We start from the raw sequence: 20,682 nt of genomic DNA on the forward strand, positions 1-20,682 counted from the left end.
GGGCGGCCCGAGCCCCGGGGCCACGCGAGGCGGCGCGGCAGCAGCGGAGCCGCCCCCGCGCCGGCGGGGAAAGGGCGCGTCCGTATCCCCCGGGGCGCCGGGCCGCCACGGCACGGTACGGCCGGCTTCCCGCGCCACAAAGGCGGAGCCTGGGTGCAAGGCACGGCGCTGCCACAGCGCCCGGCTGCGCTCCGCCGGCTGCAGAAACGCGAGGGACCAAGCGCGCTCGGAAACAAAGTCTCGTCTGCGCGTCTTAAGGGCTAGAGACTGGAAAAGCAGCCTCCGGTCTAGTGTTCGTGCCCCTCTATGTGCAAGAGCTGACTTCAGCAGAAACAAACACACCGAGGTTGCCTGAAGCAGGTGGTTTCCCCACTGGGTTCTGCACAGATCTTCAACAGCCACTGCACCACAGTTAAACAGTCCCAGATGATGGGATCCTACTGCTACAACCCCATCTGACTCACAGATGTAATCAGGTGAATAAAGGACATGTGGACGTACTAGTCATCTCCATCAAACATTTTGAGACCCTGTGGCAGTAAGCCACAAGTCGTAAGGGAGAAGAGGGACTAAAATGAAGCTCATTCCTGAACCATCCCCTTGCTTGCAACCAAGTAGCAGAGTTAAAGAAACTATAGACATGACACTATCTCTGCAGCCAGCAGGACTTTTTGTAAGCACTGTTCTTTCCTCAAGTCAGAACCAGTGGCAGTGGGGAAGCTGGCAATAATGGGCTGCTCCTGAAACTGCACTTAGAGGCAACTCCTACTTAACTGCTTCTTTTCAAACCCTTCTCCAACATCCAGCCCTGCAAGCAGGTTTTACAAGCAGAAAGGAGCTCTCTTTTGCATCACAACGCTGCTCAGTTAGGACTGCTCACACCAAAACACTCAAGGAGGAAAAACCCTGTCCTATTCCCTCCAGTCCTCAGATACATAGGAAAAGACTGAAACAACCCCCCCAGATCTCCTCCGTCTGTAGAATAAAGCTCTTAGGTTAGGAAGGAGAAAGAAGTTTTGGCTGCTACCCACTCAGTCCCTGCACCTGGCCTAGTGGTCAGAGAAGTAAATCCTGTCATTGCCAAAACAAGTCAGTATGGAATGGAAAATCCTGAGTTAGAAAAGGAAAACATGGATTAAAGACAAGGCTTTTAGGAAAGGAGCAAGGTCTAGTGCTCAGAACACCAACCAGTAACCCAGGAAGCAGCTCTGCCATTGATTTAACCTGGCTTCAAGCAAAGCCTCACCAGCCCTACCTTTCAGTCCTCCTGACTGGTAACTGCAGTAGCTTTGCCAGCCTTCAGCTGTCAGCATTTAGAACAAGCTCTTTCACCCACCCATCCATCCATCCATGCAAGTACAGGCTGACACTCTTTCTACAAAGACTTCAGGATAACTCACTGTAGGTATTTAACTCTTGGATGTGTTAGTACAGCTGTGCTGAGACTCAGCTGCAGCACAGAACTTCACTGGCTTGCCCTAAACCAAACACTGCACTGTTTCTCATTTCTACCTAATGGCTTTTACTCTATGACTTTACAGTCAAACCACTGGTGTCTGATCAAGAAAGCAGCCTAAGCCTTTTTCTCCCTTAAAACCTTTGCTTAAAAATACAAACACTGCCAGGTAAACACACTCACTTTTCACATTACCTTGTCTTGTGCAAGATGAGCTGTGCAGTTCAGTCTGTAAGCAAGATCTATCACAAAAGAGTTTGACTTTATTTCCTCCTCAGGAGTGCTGGGGTTTGAGTCACATGTGCTCAATCTATTACTTTTGTGCTGGCTTTAGACACCAGGAGGTTGCTCTTATACTCCACTGACACGCTAGACTTGAAGCAGCTGCAAGCAGTGAAAAGTTTCACCTAACTGTGTTTGAGGACACAGGATAAACTTTCAACATTAGAAACAAAGCAACACTCTGAGTGTCATTAGGAACCCCCCCAATATGAACAGAATAAGTGACATGAATTTAGATGTTTCCCCTTCTGAAATAAAAGGATTTTAATGGCTTAAAAAAACATTTCTGTACAAAAACTGTTCAGTGACCAGTGTTTTGCTTTCCTGTGGTGACAATACTTCTGACTATTGTTCTGTTCAGCAACTCCCTCAGGTCCTGCAACGGGAACTATCTCTTTGGCCAGTGGTGCTTGGAACCCCTGCAAAAGACAGTGACAGAAAGATGTTAACTCATGCTCTGAGTTCATTCAAGGCTGAACACCTGTCCTAGATTACAGTGATCCTTCTGAGAAAGGCTGATGATGCAGACAGCACCTTTCTCCCTCCAGTGCTGCCCTTATGCAGAGTAGCTCTTTTAGGATAATTCACAAGGATCACACCTCATAAGCCACACTAAGTGTCTATTCAGACCAGGAATGTTAGCATTTAGCAGTACTGATATTTATCTTCCTCCCAAGCTAGGCAAATGTTTTTCCCACCTCTACTTATCTTTGTGGCCAAAGAAAGCAACTCCCACATCTATTAGCACAAACGTTTTCCTCAGCATTTCAAACCTTCCACCCAGACATGTCCTTGATTGCATTAAGCCTGACTAGGCTTTTTTTTTCTTTTTTTCTTTAAACTGACGTCAAGCCCTGATGCAACCTCTTCCCATTAAACATGTGCTTAAGCTCCCAAAGCAATTGAGGACAATAGCTGTGCTCTGCCCATGGCTGCAGGGCACAGGTGTGACAACACTTCAGCAGAGCATCAGGCCGACAACCCACCGATCAGCTTTCCCCACCAGGTACGACATGCTTCGGTTTCCAGACTGTTGAAGTTTGTTTGCTCCAGCTCCAGCAAATTTCTGCACAGAAAAAAAAAACACCAAAACCCCAATATAGGCACACTGAGGTACATGCCAAAGACAGTATATTCCATGAGAGTCAACTGCTCTCACGTCTCTCTACCTTCCAGGACCACGGAGCGCTTACACCAGAAGCTTTCTGGTTTAGGACTTCTTCGTATGCACATGGACCGAATGCTTCTCACCAAGTGCTCTACCACTGGTCTAATCTTTAGGCACCTCTCACTGATGACAGACCTTACCCATCTATTCAGAAAGATCTGTTCAGGTTGTCCCCAATTCACCCATCGGTTTCTTTTTTACCTTCTGAAACGAGTTTGAGGCGACACAGCAAAGGGATTGCACAGGAAGCTGCTTCCTGCACTATCAGGCATAAACTTGCTCAGCTTCTGAAAGCTGGCTTGAAATGAGTATCCAAGATGGTCCCTGGGACCATTTGCCCTCCAGTGAAATATACAGGAAGGCAGCACACAGGGGAGGCTGAAATGCAAGAAATGAGCTTCAGAACTTAAAATTAACGCTCAAGTTTCCAATGAGCTCCTGCATGGACACACCAAACACTCCATGCATGAGCACTCTGCATGGTATACATAGAAAGGTTTGGGTTGGAAGGGACCTTAAAGATCATCCCCTTCCAACTCTCCTGCCATGGACAGCGACACCTCCTGCTAGACCAGGCAGCCCAAAGCCCCAGCCAACCTGGCTCTGAACAGCTTCCACAACTTCTCTGGGCAACCTGTTCCAGTGCCTCACCACCCTCATGGGGAAGAATTTCATCCTCATATCTGATCTAAATCCAGTTTCTTTCAGTTTGAAGCCATCACCCCTTGTGCAGTCACTACATGCCTTTGTAAATATTTAGTCCCTCTCCAGCTCTCCTGTAGCCCACTTCAAATCCTGGAAGGATGCTCTAAGGTCTCCCTGGAGCTTTCTCTTCTTTGGGTTAAACAACCCCAACTCTCTCAGCCTGTTTTCATAGGAGAGGTCCTCCAGCCTACTGATAACCTTCACAGCCTCCTCTGGACCCACTCTAAAAGTTCCATGTAGGAGGGGAACCTGAGGGGATTTAGAATCTGAGGTAGTCCAAGAAAGCTTTTCCTGAATGAAATCCAAAGTATGAGCTTGTGATTGGAAGCTGCACTTCAGCACCAAGTGCTGTTAGGGAACATTCTGCAGAGCCCAGAAGTCATTTGCCTTCATCCCCAGCTGGATACCTGGTATCATAACACTTCTGTTCCTTCTTTCATGCCATGTCCCTACCTTGCCTGTGTGAGCTTGCTTGGCAGGATCAAATTGTGAAGACTGCTTCGGTTTGCTGCTTCCTAAGGGAGAGAGAGAAGCTGTCACTAATTTTTTCCATAAAGTACATTGCACAGTGTTTCTGTGTCTCCCACACTCTAGTAAACACAACAGGCTCTTAAGGGCAGGAGATACTTCTGAATAGAAACTTTTTACAGAAGAGTCAAATCTCCTTTGCCTCCTAGTTCCTGGGGTCCAACTAAACAGATGACTTTCTCCACAGAGAAAAGAAGCAGAATCCAAATCCACAATTCCCCTGGGGGAAAGTTGTCAGGATTTTGTTTCTGAAGCAGGAAAGAGATCCCCCAAGTTAACTTCTTTTAGTATTACCCCACTGTGAATTAAGTGCTTTGTAACAGTTTGCACTGCCTTGGCACCTCCATTCACACACAGGGCTCAGCTGGCAACATTTTCCACAGCCTGCAGCACTCCAGCAAGAGATGCAGATCTTACCTGCAAACACTTTGAAGTTGGACTTGCTGTAATCAAAGGGGGTGAACTGCTTCGGTGCTTCCAGCTCCTCTGCTTGCTGGGAGGCTTTTGGCCGTTTCTTCTCTTGTCTTGGCAACTCTGTTTCTGTTTCACTCGTGACTCTCTCCCTCTTCTTATTAGCTTGTTCCTGCTGTGAAAGCAATCCATAAGACAGGAACATGGGCAAATTCAGCAGAAGAGAATGAAACATTCTCCTGTGCAGGAAGGAACACCAGCATGCAGACCAACTGCCTGATGGACCTAGGCCCCCAGGACAGCTGTTGTCTGTGGTGGTAAGAGCACAGGGAGAAATCACTCCAGCCCAAACTGTTTGTTTCCTCCTCACAGCAGGGCCTTCTCAGATGAAAAGCCAAGCTGTCATTTCACAGGATGCTACAGGCTGAGATCTGCTGTAGCCCCACAGGTGGATTTGGGGGACCCTAAGCAAGTGAGGAACAGAAGAGCAGCAGTGGAAAACATTCTCTACTGAAGACAGGGAGGGATGTGAAGACTTGAGCAGCACAGTCGCTGGGGCCTGCCGCTACACATAGGGCAGAGCCACAGGAAAGCTGCTAGCAGAAGACTGACATTTGGGTATTTCAGAGTTACAGGGCTCATGGGCTCATTCTGAACTATGCTACAAGGGTCAAAAGGGGCAAAGGCTGGAAGTGGGGAACTCGGTGACGTACCATAGCTTGCTGACGAACAGACACAATGTTTTCTGTTGCCTCTTTATGCACCTTCTGTGCCTGGTCACGAGCAGCTATGCAAACAAACAAGCATTACTGTAAAAGCAGGAGTAAGTTGGCCAAAAGCTTAGAACAAACAAGCAAACCAGCCTGAAGCAAGTCTGAAACTAAACAAAGTACAATCAGTCTTAAGTCAAACAATCTCATCTGTCAGGAAATCCATCATCTAAGGTTTCCTTCTAACTGGGAAACAACTGGTGTGTACTGGGAGAGGCAGACTGGCCAGTGCATTGAGGAAGGGAAGAACAGATGTACCTGACTGCTGGGCTGCTTTCTTTTTGGCTTCATCCTTGGACTCCTTCTGTACCTGTGTCTGACTCATCAACTTCCATCGATTGCTGATCTGCAATGATAAAAACAATTACCTGGGATCACTTTCTTTGAAGTTTTATGGCAAAAGGGAGTTTGTAAACTTGCTACCACATGCTGGTCTTAACAGTACAAAAAGATCAAACTGGATTGTAAAAGAGATTAAGATCTGCTGCACAGGTAGAGTAAACCCATGCACTTTAGAAGTTCTGAGCTACAAACAAGCCATAAGAACAAAGGCAGATACAGACTTCAGTAGCAGTCTGTAGCTTTGACAGACAGGGAATAGGCACTGGAATGGCTCCAATCCCTGCATCTTCCAGGAATATGAATGCTACAGAAACAATGACCTACAGATCCAGAAACATGTCAGGCTTCTCGAGGCTTACATTGTTTTTCTAAGAATAATCCAAGGAGAAAAAGAAATGCATTCTACATTGCTGAGGCTCCCCAAGGACAATAATCCACTTATTTGCTTCTTTGGTACAAGCTGGCAGGAAATTTTAGCATGAGTCTTACTTCATAGATTTTTGATGATGGGTCAAACTTTGCAGACTGTGAGACGTAGGCAGGATTCTGTTCTGAGGGCAGGTACTGTGGAGAGGATAAAAACCCATGTTGCTTTAAACACAGCACATGACATTCACCTCACTGCTCAAATGCTACTTTTAAACACTCCAAATCAGAAAGTTTCTATTTAAGAAACATTCTACAGCCAGAATGAAAGGAGGAAGTTACCACAGCTATGGCCAGGAGAAATGTTTGAGGGAAAAAACCCAACTAAAAGCCCAAGAAACCAAGCCCCAGCCACACATCAGAAAAAGTGGTTCCTAGTAATTTGCCACTCCAAATCTATGACAAAGTATTCTATTGTTCTGCTGATTCATTAGGAGAGTAAAATCAGCTCACTAAACTCTAGCCATAGAGATGAAAATAGGATGCAAATTACAAAACCCTCAAAGCTGATTACAAACAAGCAATGAAAGCTCTGTTTACTATGTAGAAAAATATCCAAGAGGCATTTCAGTAAGTTTTGAAAACAAGTCCACACGTGTGTGCTTTGCGAGGACAGTCTCTGTTCCAGTAAGCAAGCAGCAGCTGGTGCTGTACCAAGCTCTTTTGGATGTGCCTGGAGAACCATCTCAGAGCACTGCACTAGGGCAGTTTCTGAGTCCCACCAGGAATGTCTTTTGGGAGCTTTTACCATTCTGAATGGATTTTCAAAGGACTCCATTATGCGCTGCGCTTTCTGCTGGGCAGTGGTTAGAGGCTTCTCACTTCCTTCATCTTCATCACATTCCTAAAAAAGATAAAAAGGAAGAAATAATAACATGAATAATTTGGGGGTTTGGCTACTGCTGTTTCATGCAGGATATTTCTCACTCTATCCAAAAGTCCACTGATGGCAGAAACCCCTCAGAGAGAAGTAATTAGCTGCTGGTTTCTTAAAGCTACTTGACTTGGTTATGCTTGGCCATCTGCTTGACAGGACGCCAGGATCATTACCATGCAAGTGGATGAGAGGAAATGGTCTCAAGTTGGACCAGGGGACGTTTAGGTCAGACATTAGAAGAAACTTCTTCACTGGAAGGGTTCTCAAACACTGGAACAGGCTTCCCCAAGAAAGGGCTTGAATCCCTATCCCTGGAGGGGTTTAAAAGCCACCGAGATGTGGTGCTAAAGGACATGGTTTAGCAGCAGGCTTGGTAAGAGTCAGAGAATGGTTGGACTTAATGATCTTGTAAGTCTTTTCCAACCAAAATGATTCTATATGTCTGTCTCCCACCTTCCTATTACTTGCACTATCACAAGTTGTTATCAGACTATTAAATCATGTTTTCTAACACGTAAATACTGACACCATCACAAACAGGTTGCTTACACTGAATATGCTCACAGTGGTGGTAGCAACAAGACATAGGGACTCTGGCTGAACATCCTGAACATCCATTGTCCTCTCACTGTCCGAAAAGAGACAACCATGTTCCAGAACTGGGGCAGGCTCTACATGAAAAGGAGACAACATTTTTATTAGACACTTGTATATTTTACTGCTCTTTTATGTAGTAAGATTTCACTGAAAGTTTCCTCAGGGCTGTTTTAGTTCTCCATGCCAATGACATGATGTGGCTTTATTAGCAGAGTTTTCAGGTCATGTCCAAATTACCCAAGGCAGAGCTGTTCTGGATGCCATCCACAGGAACGCGGGAACTGTCATGCGGTCCAAAGAAGGTATTCTCCAGCTTCTGCAGAGATGCAGATGACAAACACCATCAGCACACTACTCTGAGTCTCTGTAAGTTTTCACATACTGCAGAGACACATTAATGAAAATTCCAACAAAAAGGTGAAACTGAGACACTGAATACTCTTAACCCAGCTCACCTGCCAGAGCATGTTGCATCTAACAGCCAAAGGCTCTCTGTACAGCACCCACTGGCTAACAGAGATGCTTTACTTCATACACAAGGAGAGTAAATGAGCCAACCTTAAACACTCATCTGAAACTTCTCTTCTTACAGATCAGTCAATACAGACCAATACACACAACACTGCCCAGCAGCCAGACTGTTTGCTGATGACACCTTAAGTGCTGCTATATAGTGGTCTCTGAAGTACCAATTTACAGCTGGTAATGTTGTGAGTCTAGCACAGAAAAATAATGTTAAGCTAAAGTGGAGAGAGCTGTAAAGTGGATGAGAGGAAATAACCTACTAGAAGCTAGAATTCTGCAGCATGTGTTTCTGAGTTTAAGGCTTATGTCATTAGGCAACAAGTATTAAGCAGCCAGTACCTCAGGGCTGGTTAGAGGTGCTTTCTTCCTGACTCCTGAAGCGATCTCCGACTAGAAGGGAGAGAGAGGTTAAGTCACTCAAATTCACTTGCCCTATGCCTTCTGTCAGTGCTTGCAACACACTTATTACAAGCTAGCAGACTAATTATATTTTCTTCTCCTGGAGTGCTTGCATATGGACACACTTTAACACCACACACAGAAAGGACACATTTGTGCTCACAAAGGGGTTTGTTCCTCTATAGGAGGAAGACTGCATTAACACCAACATGCTGACAATATATTTTAACTAATGAACCTCTCACACCTAGAGGCATTTTTGCTTCACCATAGCTGTAAAAGATTTATGAATTCATTTACATGGCCAAAAAATTCCACAAGGTCCAGTTCTTCCTCACACACTGAAATATGATGTGCCTGCTCTCTCACTGTTCCCTTCTCCAGGAAACTACGACGTCTGTCAGCCAGTAGACAACAGACAGGCAATTATAGACAGTTGCAATATATCTCTCTGATCTCATATAGAACACTATATTCACAGTCTTCAAAAAGCAAACTTCAGCACACACATCACCACAGGTCACCATTTAGCTCCAGTCCCTGGCTTATGGAAAGCAAGTGATGAGTCTCTTGTGTGGTACAAGCTACTCCTACCTTGAGAAGAGGCATCTCCCGGGCCTGCTGAATGAGAAGATGCAATTCATTAATCTGCTGGCGAACTAGTGGTGGGATGGGATTACAGCAGGCAATGATGCCCTGGGGTTCTCTAAAGAGAGAGGAGAGAAATGCAGTGTGCTGTATTTATGGCCAGGTTAGGCATTTGCATTCAAAGGATGTGCAACCAGATATAACCATGGTCCTAGCTGTGACAGAGAAAGGCAAGGCAGATTCATCTGTCAGACTTCAATGAAAAATTCTGTACCAAGCCTGTGCAGAGAAGGAGAAACCATTAACTTAACTCTCCTCTCACTTACCTTCTCTGTGGTCTGTCTGTCCCCACCCTCGTTTCATTCCTTGTTCAGTATTCGTCTATGGAAACCAAGCCCAGCAGTGGACTTGTGTGTAAAAATGCATTCTGATTACTCTCAAATACAGATGTTAGATGGTGAGTGCCAAGTGTCACATAGAATTGGGTGTTCTAAGGGATCTGCCCCTTCCCCCTGCCTCCCAGTTCCTTTAGGAACTGAAAATAGTCCAAATAAAGGCTATGAGGGAACTCATCCCTCTCCTGCTCTCTAATACCATAGGAATCTCAGTGGGACATGTGATATACAGCAATGCAAAGGAATGTGTTGAGTAGTGGAATAAAATCAGAGAGATGTGTCCCAGAAGAAGCCTTCTGAAGGACTGTTGCTATTTATTTCTCTTCCAAAGTGAACAACTATAGAGAAAAGCAGTACTGACAACTGGAAGGAGGGGACCAACTGCAGAAGTAATTACACACTAGGAAACAACTCATGGGATAAAATCAAATAAGACTCCTCAAAGGGTGAACACAACTTACTTGGGCAGCTCCTCTGCTATCTTCAGTAGCATGTGATTTGGTAGCACATATCTACAACACAAAAGAGTGGGGTGAATGTAACAATGTTAAAAACTCTTACAAATACCTTCCAAGTGCTCAAGTCTGGCCCAGCAACAAGGTCTGAAAAGTTAAAAGGAAATTACGTAGGGCTGATCTAGATACTGGTAAGAATTTACTGGTAGCATAACAGGATTTCTGTGTAAAAAGTAGCCTGAGGTTGTACATGATTAGTTTGTGCACAATTTCTACAGGTAACAAAGTGGTTCCACCTCAGGGCTGGGAGGGACACAACCCAAGAGACTCACTGAAGTATTAAGCCAGTGTCTGTCAGGAAAGACTTCCTACCCTGTGCTCTCATCCTCTTGACGTGCCATCTTGTCTCTCCATGCAAACAGCAACCTAAATGCTGCTAGCTGCTGTGTGTTGAGATGCTTTTTCTGCCTCCTGTAGAGCTCAAGGTAGGATTCATCTGAAAAGAGGGGCTTGACATATTTCTGGGCAGGAAAAAACAGAAACACTCATGATTGGTATCAGATTTGTGCTTTCTAGTACACCTTGCTTCACAGAGACAAAGTCTCACCTTGACAAATTAATTCAGGTATTACTTTCTTTTACCCTAAAGTAGTAGCCTATTCCTGAAGAACACACATCTCATACATCCTTAGGGGAACAGATTTCCAGGAGCAGCTTTAGACATACAGTATCTTCAAGCTTCAGTACATTAGACAAGGCCTACTTTCAGTGACAATATGTTCCACAAACACAATAGAATTATTTCATAACACAATTGCAGCTAGGCTTTGAACTTCTAGGAACATGCAGCAGAACTGGAAAGGTAACAGCTCTCTTGGAAAAGATATACCTGAAAGCACTAGGAGGGTGAGGAGTGCTAACATTCAAAGAGCAGGAAGACAGCCTCTGAATCTGAGGAAAAAGTAACTGCACACAACTGAGTCAGAGCTGATACACCTGCTTTCAGACAACCCTGTGTCTATGCAACAGAGGCAGAACAGGCAAAGGGCTTCTTGTTCTACTAAGCCCATCCTTTGATTCAGGTAATCCAACCAGGTGAAACTTTACCTTCAGGCAGATGTCCCTGCTGCGCTGCCACACCACCTGCAACTGCGTGGGCTGCTCGTTGCCTCTCTCCCACAGGGCCTCTTTCACTTTATCATAGATGTAGAGCAAGTAGTGGGTGTCATCACGGGCATAGCGAATCATCTCTGCTGGCAAAGGGCTAGAGAAAGAGACAGAATGAGATGTTCTAGCTGTTCCACCAGACTGTCACTTGCCTCTTGCATGGCCTATTAGGGCAAACTGCACATAAACCATCCCAAGAACTAATATGACAACTTTTCTGTTTCCTCACTGAAGGCTCTTGGGTTGAGCAGCAGTAATGTGCTGTGCCCTCTGCAGCTTGGTTGGCACCATGTTCTTGTGCTGCAGAGCAGGGCAGCTGTGGAACTAAGTCAGGTGGCAGAACTGCTTGCTATGATTTTTTGTCAGAACTCTCCTCCCTGCAGAGCCTACATAAGTAGACCTGGGATCTCTGTGGTGTGCAGAGTCCATCTGCACAGCCAAGCTCACTGCTCCAAGGCCACACTGCTCTACCAGCTGCAGTGGGGGCTCCAGATGAGCAAATACTGACTTTCTCCATAATACTGCAGTGGTTAAACTCTGCTCCTAAGAAATGAGCTTCCAGGAGCTCATCACCTCTTCATTACTTAATCTTCCCTGACCTTCCTAAAGAAACACAGGAAAAATATGACACTCACAAAAGAGCTTAAAGCACAGCCAGGTAAATGCTGTGCTTGTTCACTCTGAGACTAAGCTACAACTGTGGGGCTTGCAACTAGAAGGATGCTCCTCTCTAAGAATACAGATAAGGATAAGTGCTACCTGCAGCTCCAGCCCATTAATGGGGTCAGTTTTTACCGTATCCTCCAGTCAGCCAGCTGGTACTGCTTGTCAGCATCAATATTGCAATACAGCTTTAGTAGGTGCTCCAAGGAATGCCTGCCAAGATTGAGGAGACGAGCGGCTTGGTGAGTATCAAACATGTTCACCAAGTACAGACCAAAGTCTTTTTGCAGCCACTCCACATCTGAATCAGCACCATGAAGAACCTTGAAAAGCAAAACAAATTGAGAAAGGCATGAAGAATATTTCTTCTCCAGGCTGGCAGTGCTGTGGTTTCATATTCATGTGTCTAGGACCAGATTTGTGTTATCTCTGTCCTTCACTCTTAAGTGCAGAACTACTGCATGAGTGCACTTGGAAAGTAACTCCCCACTTAGATGGAGGAAACAGGCACATGAACAAATTACAATGAAAGCAGAGCCAAGTGACCAGGACAGAGCACACAGCGTGCTTTTAACTATGATAAAGCTGTAACTAAGACAAGAGAATGGAATTCTGCTGCTGAAGTGGTGAGCTGGCAGCTGACCTTCACAATTGCAGGGTCTGTGAAGGTCTCGTTGAGAATGTTCATCTCACTGCGCAGCTCCAGTGTGTCGATGATGAAGTCTTCTGTTCGGGTAGAAATCTGCATCAGGCAGGTCAAGCCCAGGAAGCTCCTGTAGGAATGGTGCTGAAAAACAGGAAGGAGAGGTGTAAGCTAGGATCCATTACAGAAGTAATGCTATTAACCAAATAACACTCCAAATGAAGAGAGAAAAGTAAAAGAGGACTTCTTCAAGAAAAAGACAAGTGGATAAGCAGGGTTGGGTTTTACAGCCACTGACATAGCATAAAAACCCAAGGGTGAACAGAAAGAAGATCAAAATCAGTACTACCACTGGAATCCTGCAATATTGACACAGGTTAATTCAGCCTGCTAGATACTATCTGACAGGTCAGTGGCATGAACTGCCTTTACACACCAGAAAGCACAATGAGCAGGAGAAAGAAGCCTACAAACAGCCTAGAAGAATACAATAGTCTCCCAGGTACTGACAGTACACATGTGACTTTTGAACAGAAAATGTCATTACCTCCAAGTCCAGGGCAAATTCTTTACAGCTCATGAGCTTTTCATTTAGCTCTACCAGCTCATCCAGCGTGGTGACAAAATGACAGGGCGTTTCCTCCATGGGCCTGTACATCTGGAAGAGCAAATATCAGGCATGGAATGTTCTCTGTCAGTTCCCACCCCTGACTTCCACTCTCAACTCTGAGATTCAACAAGTACAGGGGTCTGTAAAGTTACTGCATCTGCAGATTTCAATTAACATGGACACCAACCTGGGGTTCTGGTTTCTTCAGAACTCCATCTGGTGGAGAAAAATGCTCCAGTTCGTACTGGTAAGGGTGAGCAAACCTGCCGAAATTAGGAAGACAGGCACAGACTAAATTTCAGTCATCTTCACGAAGCCAGGGCACGGAGACTTTTGAGAGCTATGGCAGCTCCCCTACTGAGCAAAAATGTTGTCTCTTAGCAAGCAGAGGTTTAAAACAACTGCAGATGTCTACAGCAAATCACACACAAAGTAGTGTGCAGACACAAACACATGCAGAGCTGTTACATGTGAATAGCATCAGCACAATGGGACCACACAAGTGCGTGTCTACCAACGGTACTCAAAGCACCTGGCTGTCAGTTTAATTTCTTACATGTCTTGCTCAGTTTGCTGCGTCCTCTGCTGGTGTATGAAGTCTGCCAAAGCAGCTGGCACATCCAAGTCCTCAGGGCGCTCCTTTCGTTCCCGTCCGCTTTTTGTGAGGGCTGAACAACCAATATGGAACAACCTGGCTGAGCCCCACACATAACATGTTCTCAGCCTACTCCTCTCTCCCCTCCACCCACCACAAGATCCTATTAGAATCATAAAGTATCAAAAAAGTCTCAACAATTCAGACTTGCAGCTTTTGCTGTCAGTGACAACTCGGTTACTAGGTTTTACCAGGCTGCTGTTAAGCAAGACACAAGGTGGTTTTGCTCAAGAGCTTGGAAGGACATTGAAAAACCTTCCAAAAAAAGTTTCAATCATTTCCAGTTACTGAAAGCACAACCACATCAGTGCAGACTAAAGATGAATCACCAGCAGAATGACATGTTGTTGAGACAAGATGTTATGCTGGTGGCTTTGATAAAGCCCCCAAAGCAAAGGCAGGTCTGACCAGAACGCTGCTGCTCTCAGCTGAGGAGGCAGAAGTATCTGTAAAGCCAATTAGACTAGTCCAGACCACTTCTGGTGTCAGAGTGACTCTCATCATGGATGTTCAATGTTGGTAAGGGGAATCTGTTTGGAACAGATTATCTACTGTACACCAACAGCAAGATGCTGTCTGCTGACCTACCCTTGTGTTACATGCATGTCAACAACAGTCACAGAGCTTACTACACCTCCATGGTCAACACCTCCTGCTGGTGCTCATTCTTGGTCACCCATTTTTTTCTGGACTTTGAGGAGAGATTTGAGTCAGACTCTCAAGAGGTTACCCAAGAAAACATAAACCCCTTACCTTGAGGCAAAGGTTTCAAAGCATTTGGCTTGATAAAAAGTTTAGGTACAAAGGGAGTGTTGGAATTGTCAATCTTCTCCCGAAACTTAAGCTGTGGCCGAAGGATGTTCTTGGCGTGAAGCAGTCGGAAGGTTTCAGACTGAGTTTTCTTGTGGGAATCTCCTGCCTATTTCAAATAAGGGCAAACTACAGGTAAGACTCAGCTTTCTTAACAGACATTCAGAACTTCTTTTAACTCAGCCTGACCCAACATTCAGAGAGATAAAGCAATACTCCAATCTCAAGACTAAGCCACCCTTTGCACTAAGTCCAGCACCTGAGACAGAACATTTTCTGAATCAGGATCCCCTATGAGTAAGACAAAGCAAGGCTGTTGTGTGTGAAACTGAAATGACAGCTGAAAGCACACAGACTCCAGAGGGAAGTCTGAATAAACAGGGAAAGGAATAAAAAAAGAGGGAAGAGGTTATGCTGTGTACAAAACCTGACAGAGTATTTCATTACTCCCTTGGCAAATCAGGAGTGCCATTGCTCTAAGGAAACCCAGCAAACTGAGCTCCAAGGCCTCACCTTGCGGTTCCAGCTGGAAATGATGGTCTGTGGGGGCTGTAACCCAGCAGGGAGGATTGGTTGCTGGTTTTTGTTCACTCCTGCTGCTTCATCCAATAAAATACCCTAAATTGCAGAAAAGTGAGGTGAAAACCAAGCACCTGTTAAATTACTTTGGTCACCCACTCTAGCTAGACTGAATAAAGTCACACAGGTAGATACCTCCACTGTCACTACCCCAAATTCTGTGGGAGTCCAACAATTCTCTAAGTCTACCAAGTCTGGTGCTAAATCATGTCCCTCAGCACCACACTTCTGTGTCTTGTAAACACAGAATCATAGAAAGCACTGATTGGAAGGGACCTCTAAAGGTCTTCTAGACCAACACCCCTGCAGTAAGCAGGGATGCCTCCAACTAGATTAGGTTGCTCAGAGCCCCATCAAGCCTGACATAATCAATGTCTCCAGGGACTGAATCTCCACCAACTCTGTAGGAAATCTGCTTCAGTGTTCCACCACCCTCATAGGAAAGAGCTTATTCCTAATGTCCAATCTAAATCTGCCCTTCTCTAGTTTAAAACCATTGAGCCTTGTCCTATTGATTCCAGGGATGGGGATTCAGCCACCTCTCTGGGGAGTCTGTTCCAGTGAGAATCCTTTCATTGAAGAAGTTTCTTCTAAGATCAAATCTGAGCCTCCTCTGGTAAAACTTGAGGCTACTTCCTCATGTTTGTGAGGCTTGTGTACCAAAGTGTATTTGGTTTCCTCACAAGTCATATATTACCCTCCCTCCCCTTCAGACCATAATCCATCTACCTTAGCTTCTCTACTCCCTGCCCCAGTGCATGACAGTATTTTTTAAATAAAAAGGAAAACCATCAGAGTGCAGAAACACTAAATGTAACTGTGAAAACATTACTGATTAAATTCTTGCAATAGAAAGTAATTTGTGGCAACTAAACGGCATCCAGAACTAATCTGCTTACCACTCTTTCAAGAATGACATCATTGGAGTCAACCAGCATATCAAATTTATCTTCCAGCTCTGTCACCTTGCTGCGATCTTTCAGGTGGCTGCGACAGCCATGGTATTGCATCACCTTGCTCATGCTTGCAAGAGAGCAGAAGAGCTATTAGCAGTTTAAAGCAGGCATGCTGAATACTAAGCCATCCAATTTCCTTCAACTTTCTAAGTCTTCAATGTTCCAATCAAATGCAATACCTATAGATGACAGTACAGGAGAAGCAAACAGCAGAAACACCTCTACAGCATTAAATGTTAAACCTACTTTCTTACCAGCCATGTGACTTTTACAATAGATAGCCTAATGTGTTTTTTATCAGCCTGTGCTCTGCACAGCTCTTTCTCCAAAGCCTTATACAAACCTCTCTTCTAAAATTGTTACTTAAACTGTCAAGTGCTAGGAAAGTAGCTCAAGTTAGGTATGTGAAATAAGACAGCTAATCCACAGCAATTTTAGAGGCCCTAAAGAAGTAGCTCAAATTAGGTATGTGAAATAAAACAGGTAATCCACAGCAATTTTAGAGGCCCTTCTGGTTTGGATTGGAAGCCATTGGCAAGGGCCCAGAGCTGCAAGAGGATCCTTACCAGTGAAGGAGGTGATCACCCTGCGTTTCACAGTACGCCCGGAAGCCAGGGAAGCTTCGGTAGAAGTCATACTCATCACCAGGCTGAGGGATCCCATTAGATGCCTTTGTTGCAGCTACCACCGTGCCAAGAGCATACTGTGCAAGGATACCACGTTATTACCATTTGTTCACTCTTTTGTTCCTCTGTTTACCCAGGATACCATTTGGTAGAAATGCATTTTGCCTTGTGTGTTTAACCTGCGTGGTTCTACCGTCATGGAGCTTTCAAACATGAGTAAGGATACAGTCGTTTAGTTCACACCATTTAGAAACCTTTCAAACGATGGTGAGCTAATAAGGCTTAACAATCAGTCTAGTGCTCAAGGTCCAAAAGAAAGATTGTTAAAACAGCAGTATTACTTTATTCTGTTAACAAAACCCATCCCTGCCATGCTCCCTGCTCGAGAAGCGGTGTGCGTTCCCTTTCCTGGAAGCAGCGCTGCGCACAGGTGAAACACAGCGCTGGTGCTGTTGGAACAGGGGCCATGCCCACCGCCACGCGTCCGGCAATGGCACTCGTTTTAAGGACTCGGGCCGGAGCGGCGCCAAGCCCCCACCCAGGGACGATGCCCTCACGAACCCGCGGCAGGAGGCCGGAGTGCCAGGCAACTACGGGAGCTTAGGAGCTGCTGCTCTGCCCCCCGGCCCTCGTGGCAGCGGCCCGAACTCTCCCCGCCATCCCCTTCCATGAGGGGTTCCTCTCCAGGGGTACCTTCTCACGGGGGATCCCCTCAGGCACCCCCATAGACTAGAACTACAGCTCCCGGCATGCCCCGGGCCGCCCACGGCCCGCCGGGAGCGGTAGTGCACAACGCCCGCCCCGCTCCCTCAGGCCCCGCCGCCGCGCACCTTGACGAAGGCGTCAGCATCGTCGAAGCCAGGCAGCACCGCCGCCACGCTACCGCCCTCCGCGGGTCGCCCCGCCGCTCCGCAGCCCCCATCCTGCCCCGCGGTGCTCTCCGCCGCCGTGTTGCCGCTCTCCCCACCGGCGGTGGCCGCCATCTTATCCCCGCAGCCACGCGACACTCAGACGATACCGCGAGAACGAGACAGGCGAGGGGCGGGAGAACCCCGCCAGGGCTACCATCTGGCGCCCCCAGGCGGCGTGGCGGTACAAGTCCCTGGGTGAGCAGGACCGAGGGAGGGGATGCTGAGGCACACCCCTCGAGGTTTAAACGTTCCACTTCCCACACAGCACTCACCAGCGTGGCCCAGGGATTGCCCATTGAGTACTCTCCATGACAGTCACACCAGTGCCTGGAAAGAGGCCAAAGCCCCTGACTGCCATTGCCAGTTCCCATTTTCAGGGTGCAGTACAGGGACAAATTGCTGGGGGAGCCCATAGAACCCCGGGGGGGACAGCGGCACACCCAACGCTATCCCTTGAGCTGTGGCTGTGCACCTGAGACCAACAAAATTGATGTTCTTACCGTGTGGATGACATCACATCTGCTGGAAACTAAAATGTAGGGGCTGACTTCAGTCAGTCCTGGTTAATTTTGCCTCCAGCTCCTATCAGAAGAGAAATAGAGCCAACCACCTGAACTGATGTGGAAAAAGACAAGTCAAATCCATGCCAGCTGCACACTGCAACAAATAAAATTCTTAATCTGCTTCCCTGTCTCTTCCCAGGAAATACTTAAGAATAAACAAAACCACAGGCAAAATGTTAACATTTTTGGTGTGATTTATTGGCACAAAAATATTCAAATACAACATGGCATCTAAACATGGCTACTCTGTTGTATTTTGTGCATTGTTTTTAATATGTTTTAATTCATATATCATGACTGTCTCTTCACACTCACGTTTAACAGCCATTCTTTCCCATTTCAAGTTGTGACCAGTTCTACCTCCACCTGCCTCCTATGCCAAGCACTAACTTCCCCTAGTTATTTCCCAGTACAGCTTTTTAATCCAGACACAGGAAAAGTTCCCAAGTGGTATTTCATTTGTATCCTGCATCCAGTTTGCCACCAATCAGTCTGCACAGAGGCACCTGACTTTGCTCAAGAACTTCAGTTCGGGGTCTGCTCCCATATCCTGAGCCAGTTTGGAGCACAACTCCTGCACAGCTATAATGAGCAGATATCCAGCCTCCAGTTTTGGGGCAAGAATCGAGTTTGAAAACAAGGTAACAGGATGAAACGATGGTAAAATCCTGCCTCACTTCTCTTTCTTTCCCATTATCCAGCTCACCTCCTAACTGAAGCCTCCTGCACAAGTGCACTGAGCTCACTGCAGCCACACCAACAGGACTGACCAGGGCAATAATTAATCTGCAAATGACTTAGTTACATTGCAAAGGAAGTCAAAACCCGTATATTGTTATTTTCATGGATCACCAGCTCCCCAAAGACCAAGTGGAACCGTAGACATCTGTGGTACAATCAGTCTTCACTGTCCTGGAAACCCACATCAAGTGTTGTGTTTCAGACAGCTTTGTGTTTTTTCCAACAGCAGCTATACATTGGCTTACACCAACTTTTAATATACAATAACTCTTTTCATTTACATTGCAAAATATTTGACAAGGGCTGTATTTCAGTCCAATGTTCAGTTTGTGTTTGTAGAAGAGCAAGTTTGGAGTGCAAAAGCCTCCAGAATAAAAGACTTGCGGATACTTTGGAATCTTCTGTTACCAGAAAGGACACCTAAAGAAAACAAAGACATTGTAGTAATGCTGACTTGCACAGAGTTTCACAAAAGCAACACTGAGAAGGCCTGAGCTTCCCTACTAACTAGGTACCCTTTCAGTGCAGGAGAAGTTGACAGGTGATCTCACTGAATCACAGAATATTAGGGGTTGGAAGGGACCTCAAAAGATTGAGTCCAATCCCCTGCCACAGCAGGATCACCTAGAGTAGGTCACACAGGAACGCATCCAGGTGGATTTTGAATTCTCAATTGAAGGAGACTCCACAACCTCTCTGGGCAGCCTGATCCAGGACTCTGTCACCCTCACATCACTGAGCAGAGCCTGGCTCCGTCCTTCCAACACTGCCCCACATCTTTACCAACATGAATAAGGTCACCCCTCAGGCTCCTCTGCTCCAAGCTAAAGCTCCAAGCTCCCTCAGCCTTTCCTCACAAGGAAGATTCTTCCACTCCATCATCTTTGAGGCACTTTCAAGCAGTTCCCCGAGGTCCTTCTTGAACTGAGGGGCCCAGAACTGGACACGACTCCAGATGTGCCCTCAGCAGGGCAGAGCAGAGGGGGAGGGAAACCTCTCTAGACCTACTAGTGACAGCCCTTCTAATACACCTCAGGATGCATGGGCCTTCTTGGCCACAAGGTCACATTGCTGGCTCATGAAGGACAATTTCTACCTTTTTTTTCCAGCTAACTAATGTTTAAAAGTACTAAAAAGATCCCTTTTCTTAAGCACAGTCCAAAGTTAGCTAACTCTCCATGTGACAGTAAATTGTTCAGTTTAAAACATGTGGGGCTTCACTTACTGCAAACACTCAAGATGTTGAAGCTGATTGTGGTTTAAGTGCTCTAAAGTCCCTGACACTACTTAGCACAACTTTCCTCCAGAGGACTGTCTACAGAATCTGTCACAGGCTTGCCAGGGCAGATGCAACACGTGGTAGTGCTCCTACACATCCCTAACCACACAAGTACCATTTTCCTTGGCTGTTCTCTGCTCAGATTATTCAGAGAAGAATTTTACAAGGTTATGTGAATGACAAACTCACCATCCAATGTAGCACTGGCACAGATTCTCATGAGAAGTAGCTTGCTTAATCAGCAGTTCTACTTGAGTGGGTACATCAAGAGTTTCATCATGAGAGAAGTCTCGACCTTTGAAATGAAAGGGGGGGGGGGGGGGGGGGGGGAATCCATAAATGGAAGTCAGAAATCATAGAACATAACTTGTTCTGGGTGACAAGTTAAGGACTGAGAGGACTTTAAACTACCCTTCCTTTTTCCAAACACAGGGAACCTCTAAAGGCTTCCATAGCCCAGAACTTGGTTTTGCCTATTTTTATGGCTTCTTCCTTTTACATTCTCCAAATAACAGATAAACCAACAACAGACAAATTTCTAGTGGCTGGAATCTT

The 20,682-nt window shown here is 46.0% G+C and overlaps 2 protein-coding genes across 6 annotated transcripts in view; both read right to left on the minus strand.

The window, feature by feature from the left end:
* Positions 1-1,977: 1,977 nt before the first annotated feature.
* EXOSC10 (exosome component 10) lies at positions 1,978-17,631 on the minus strand. 2 transcript variants are annotated; one of them, XM_068158418.1, is made up of 25 exons: positions 17,464-17,631; positions 16,574-16,710; positions 15,951-16,074; positions 14,986-15,090; positions 14,416-14,581; positions 13,564-13,675; positions 13,195-13,270; positions 12,945-13,055; positions 12,398-12,541; positions 11,887-12,077; positions 11,032-11,188; positions 10,297-10,445; positions 9,931-9,981; positions 9,081-9,192; positions 8,427-8,477; positions 7,800-7,878; positions 7,515-7,636; positions 6,837-6,932; positions 6,152-6,226; positions 5,579-5,666; positions 5,264-5,337; positions 4,557-4,722; positions 4,065-4,126; positions 2,725-2,804; positions 1,978-2,157 (listed from the first exon to the last, which is right to left on the minus strand). In XM_068158418.1, exons 1-25 carry the CDS (start codon positions 17,614-17,616, stop codon positions 2,127-2,129), a joined length of 2,712 nt encoding a protein of 903 aa, XP_068014519.1. In that variant the 5' UTR covers positions 17,617-17,631; the 3' UTR covers positions 1,978-2,126. The 2 variants fall into 2 exon arrangements, with proteins under 2 accessions (XP_068014519.1, XP_068014518.1); XM_068158417.1 differs by having other exon boundaries at positions 4,557-4,725.
* Positions 17,632-18,283: 652 nt separating this feature from the next.
* MTOR (mechanistic target of rapamycin kinase) overlaps positions 18,284-20,682 on the minus strand; it is a 65,018-nt gene continuing 62,619 nt past the window's right edge. For all 4 annotated transcript variants that reach the window (XM_068158422.1, XM_068158426.1, XM_068158421.1 and 1 more), the window contains 2 exons: positions 20,317-20,422; positions 18,284-19,268 (listed from right to left, as the gene is read on the minus strand). In XM_068158422.1, the coding sequence (XP_068014523.1) occupies positions 19,253-19,268; positions 20,317-20,422 (122 nt within the window). In that variant the 3' untranslated portion in view covers positions 18,284-19,252. The remainder of the gene's footprint in view (positions 19,269-20,316; positions 20,423-20,682) is intronic.

The sequence above is a fragment of the Melanerpes formicivorus genome, unplaced genomic scaffold, assembly GCF_026170545.1.
Source record: "Melanerpes formicivorus ecotype bairdi unplaced genomic scaffold, bMelFor1.0.p_v2 SCAF_39, whole genome shotgun sequence".
Taxonomy (NCBI): Eukaryota; Metazoa; Chordata; class Aves; order Piciformes; family Picidae; genus Melanerpes; species Melanerpes formicivorus.

Excerpts from the sequence above, each read along its gene's own strand:
- EXOSC10 (XM_068158417.1), bottom strand. The coding sequence starts at position 17,616 with ATGGCGGCCACCGCCGGTGGGGAGAGCGGCAACACGGCGGCGGAGAGC. Across the intron at positions 14,582-14,985 it reads TTTCCAGCTGGAACCGCAAG|GCAGGAGATTCCCACAAGAA; the intron begins GTGAGGCCTTGG and ends TATTTGAAATAG. Across the intron at positions 4,726-5,263 it reads CTGTTCGTCAGCAAGCTATG|CAGGAACAAGCTAATAAGAA; the intron begins GTACGTCACCGA and ends TTGCTTTCACAG.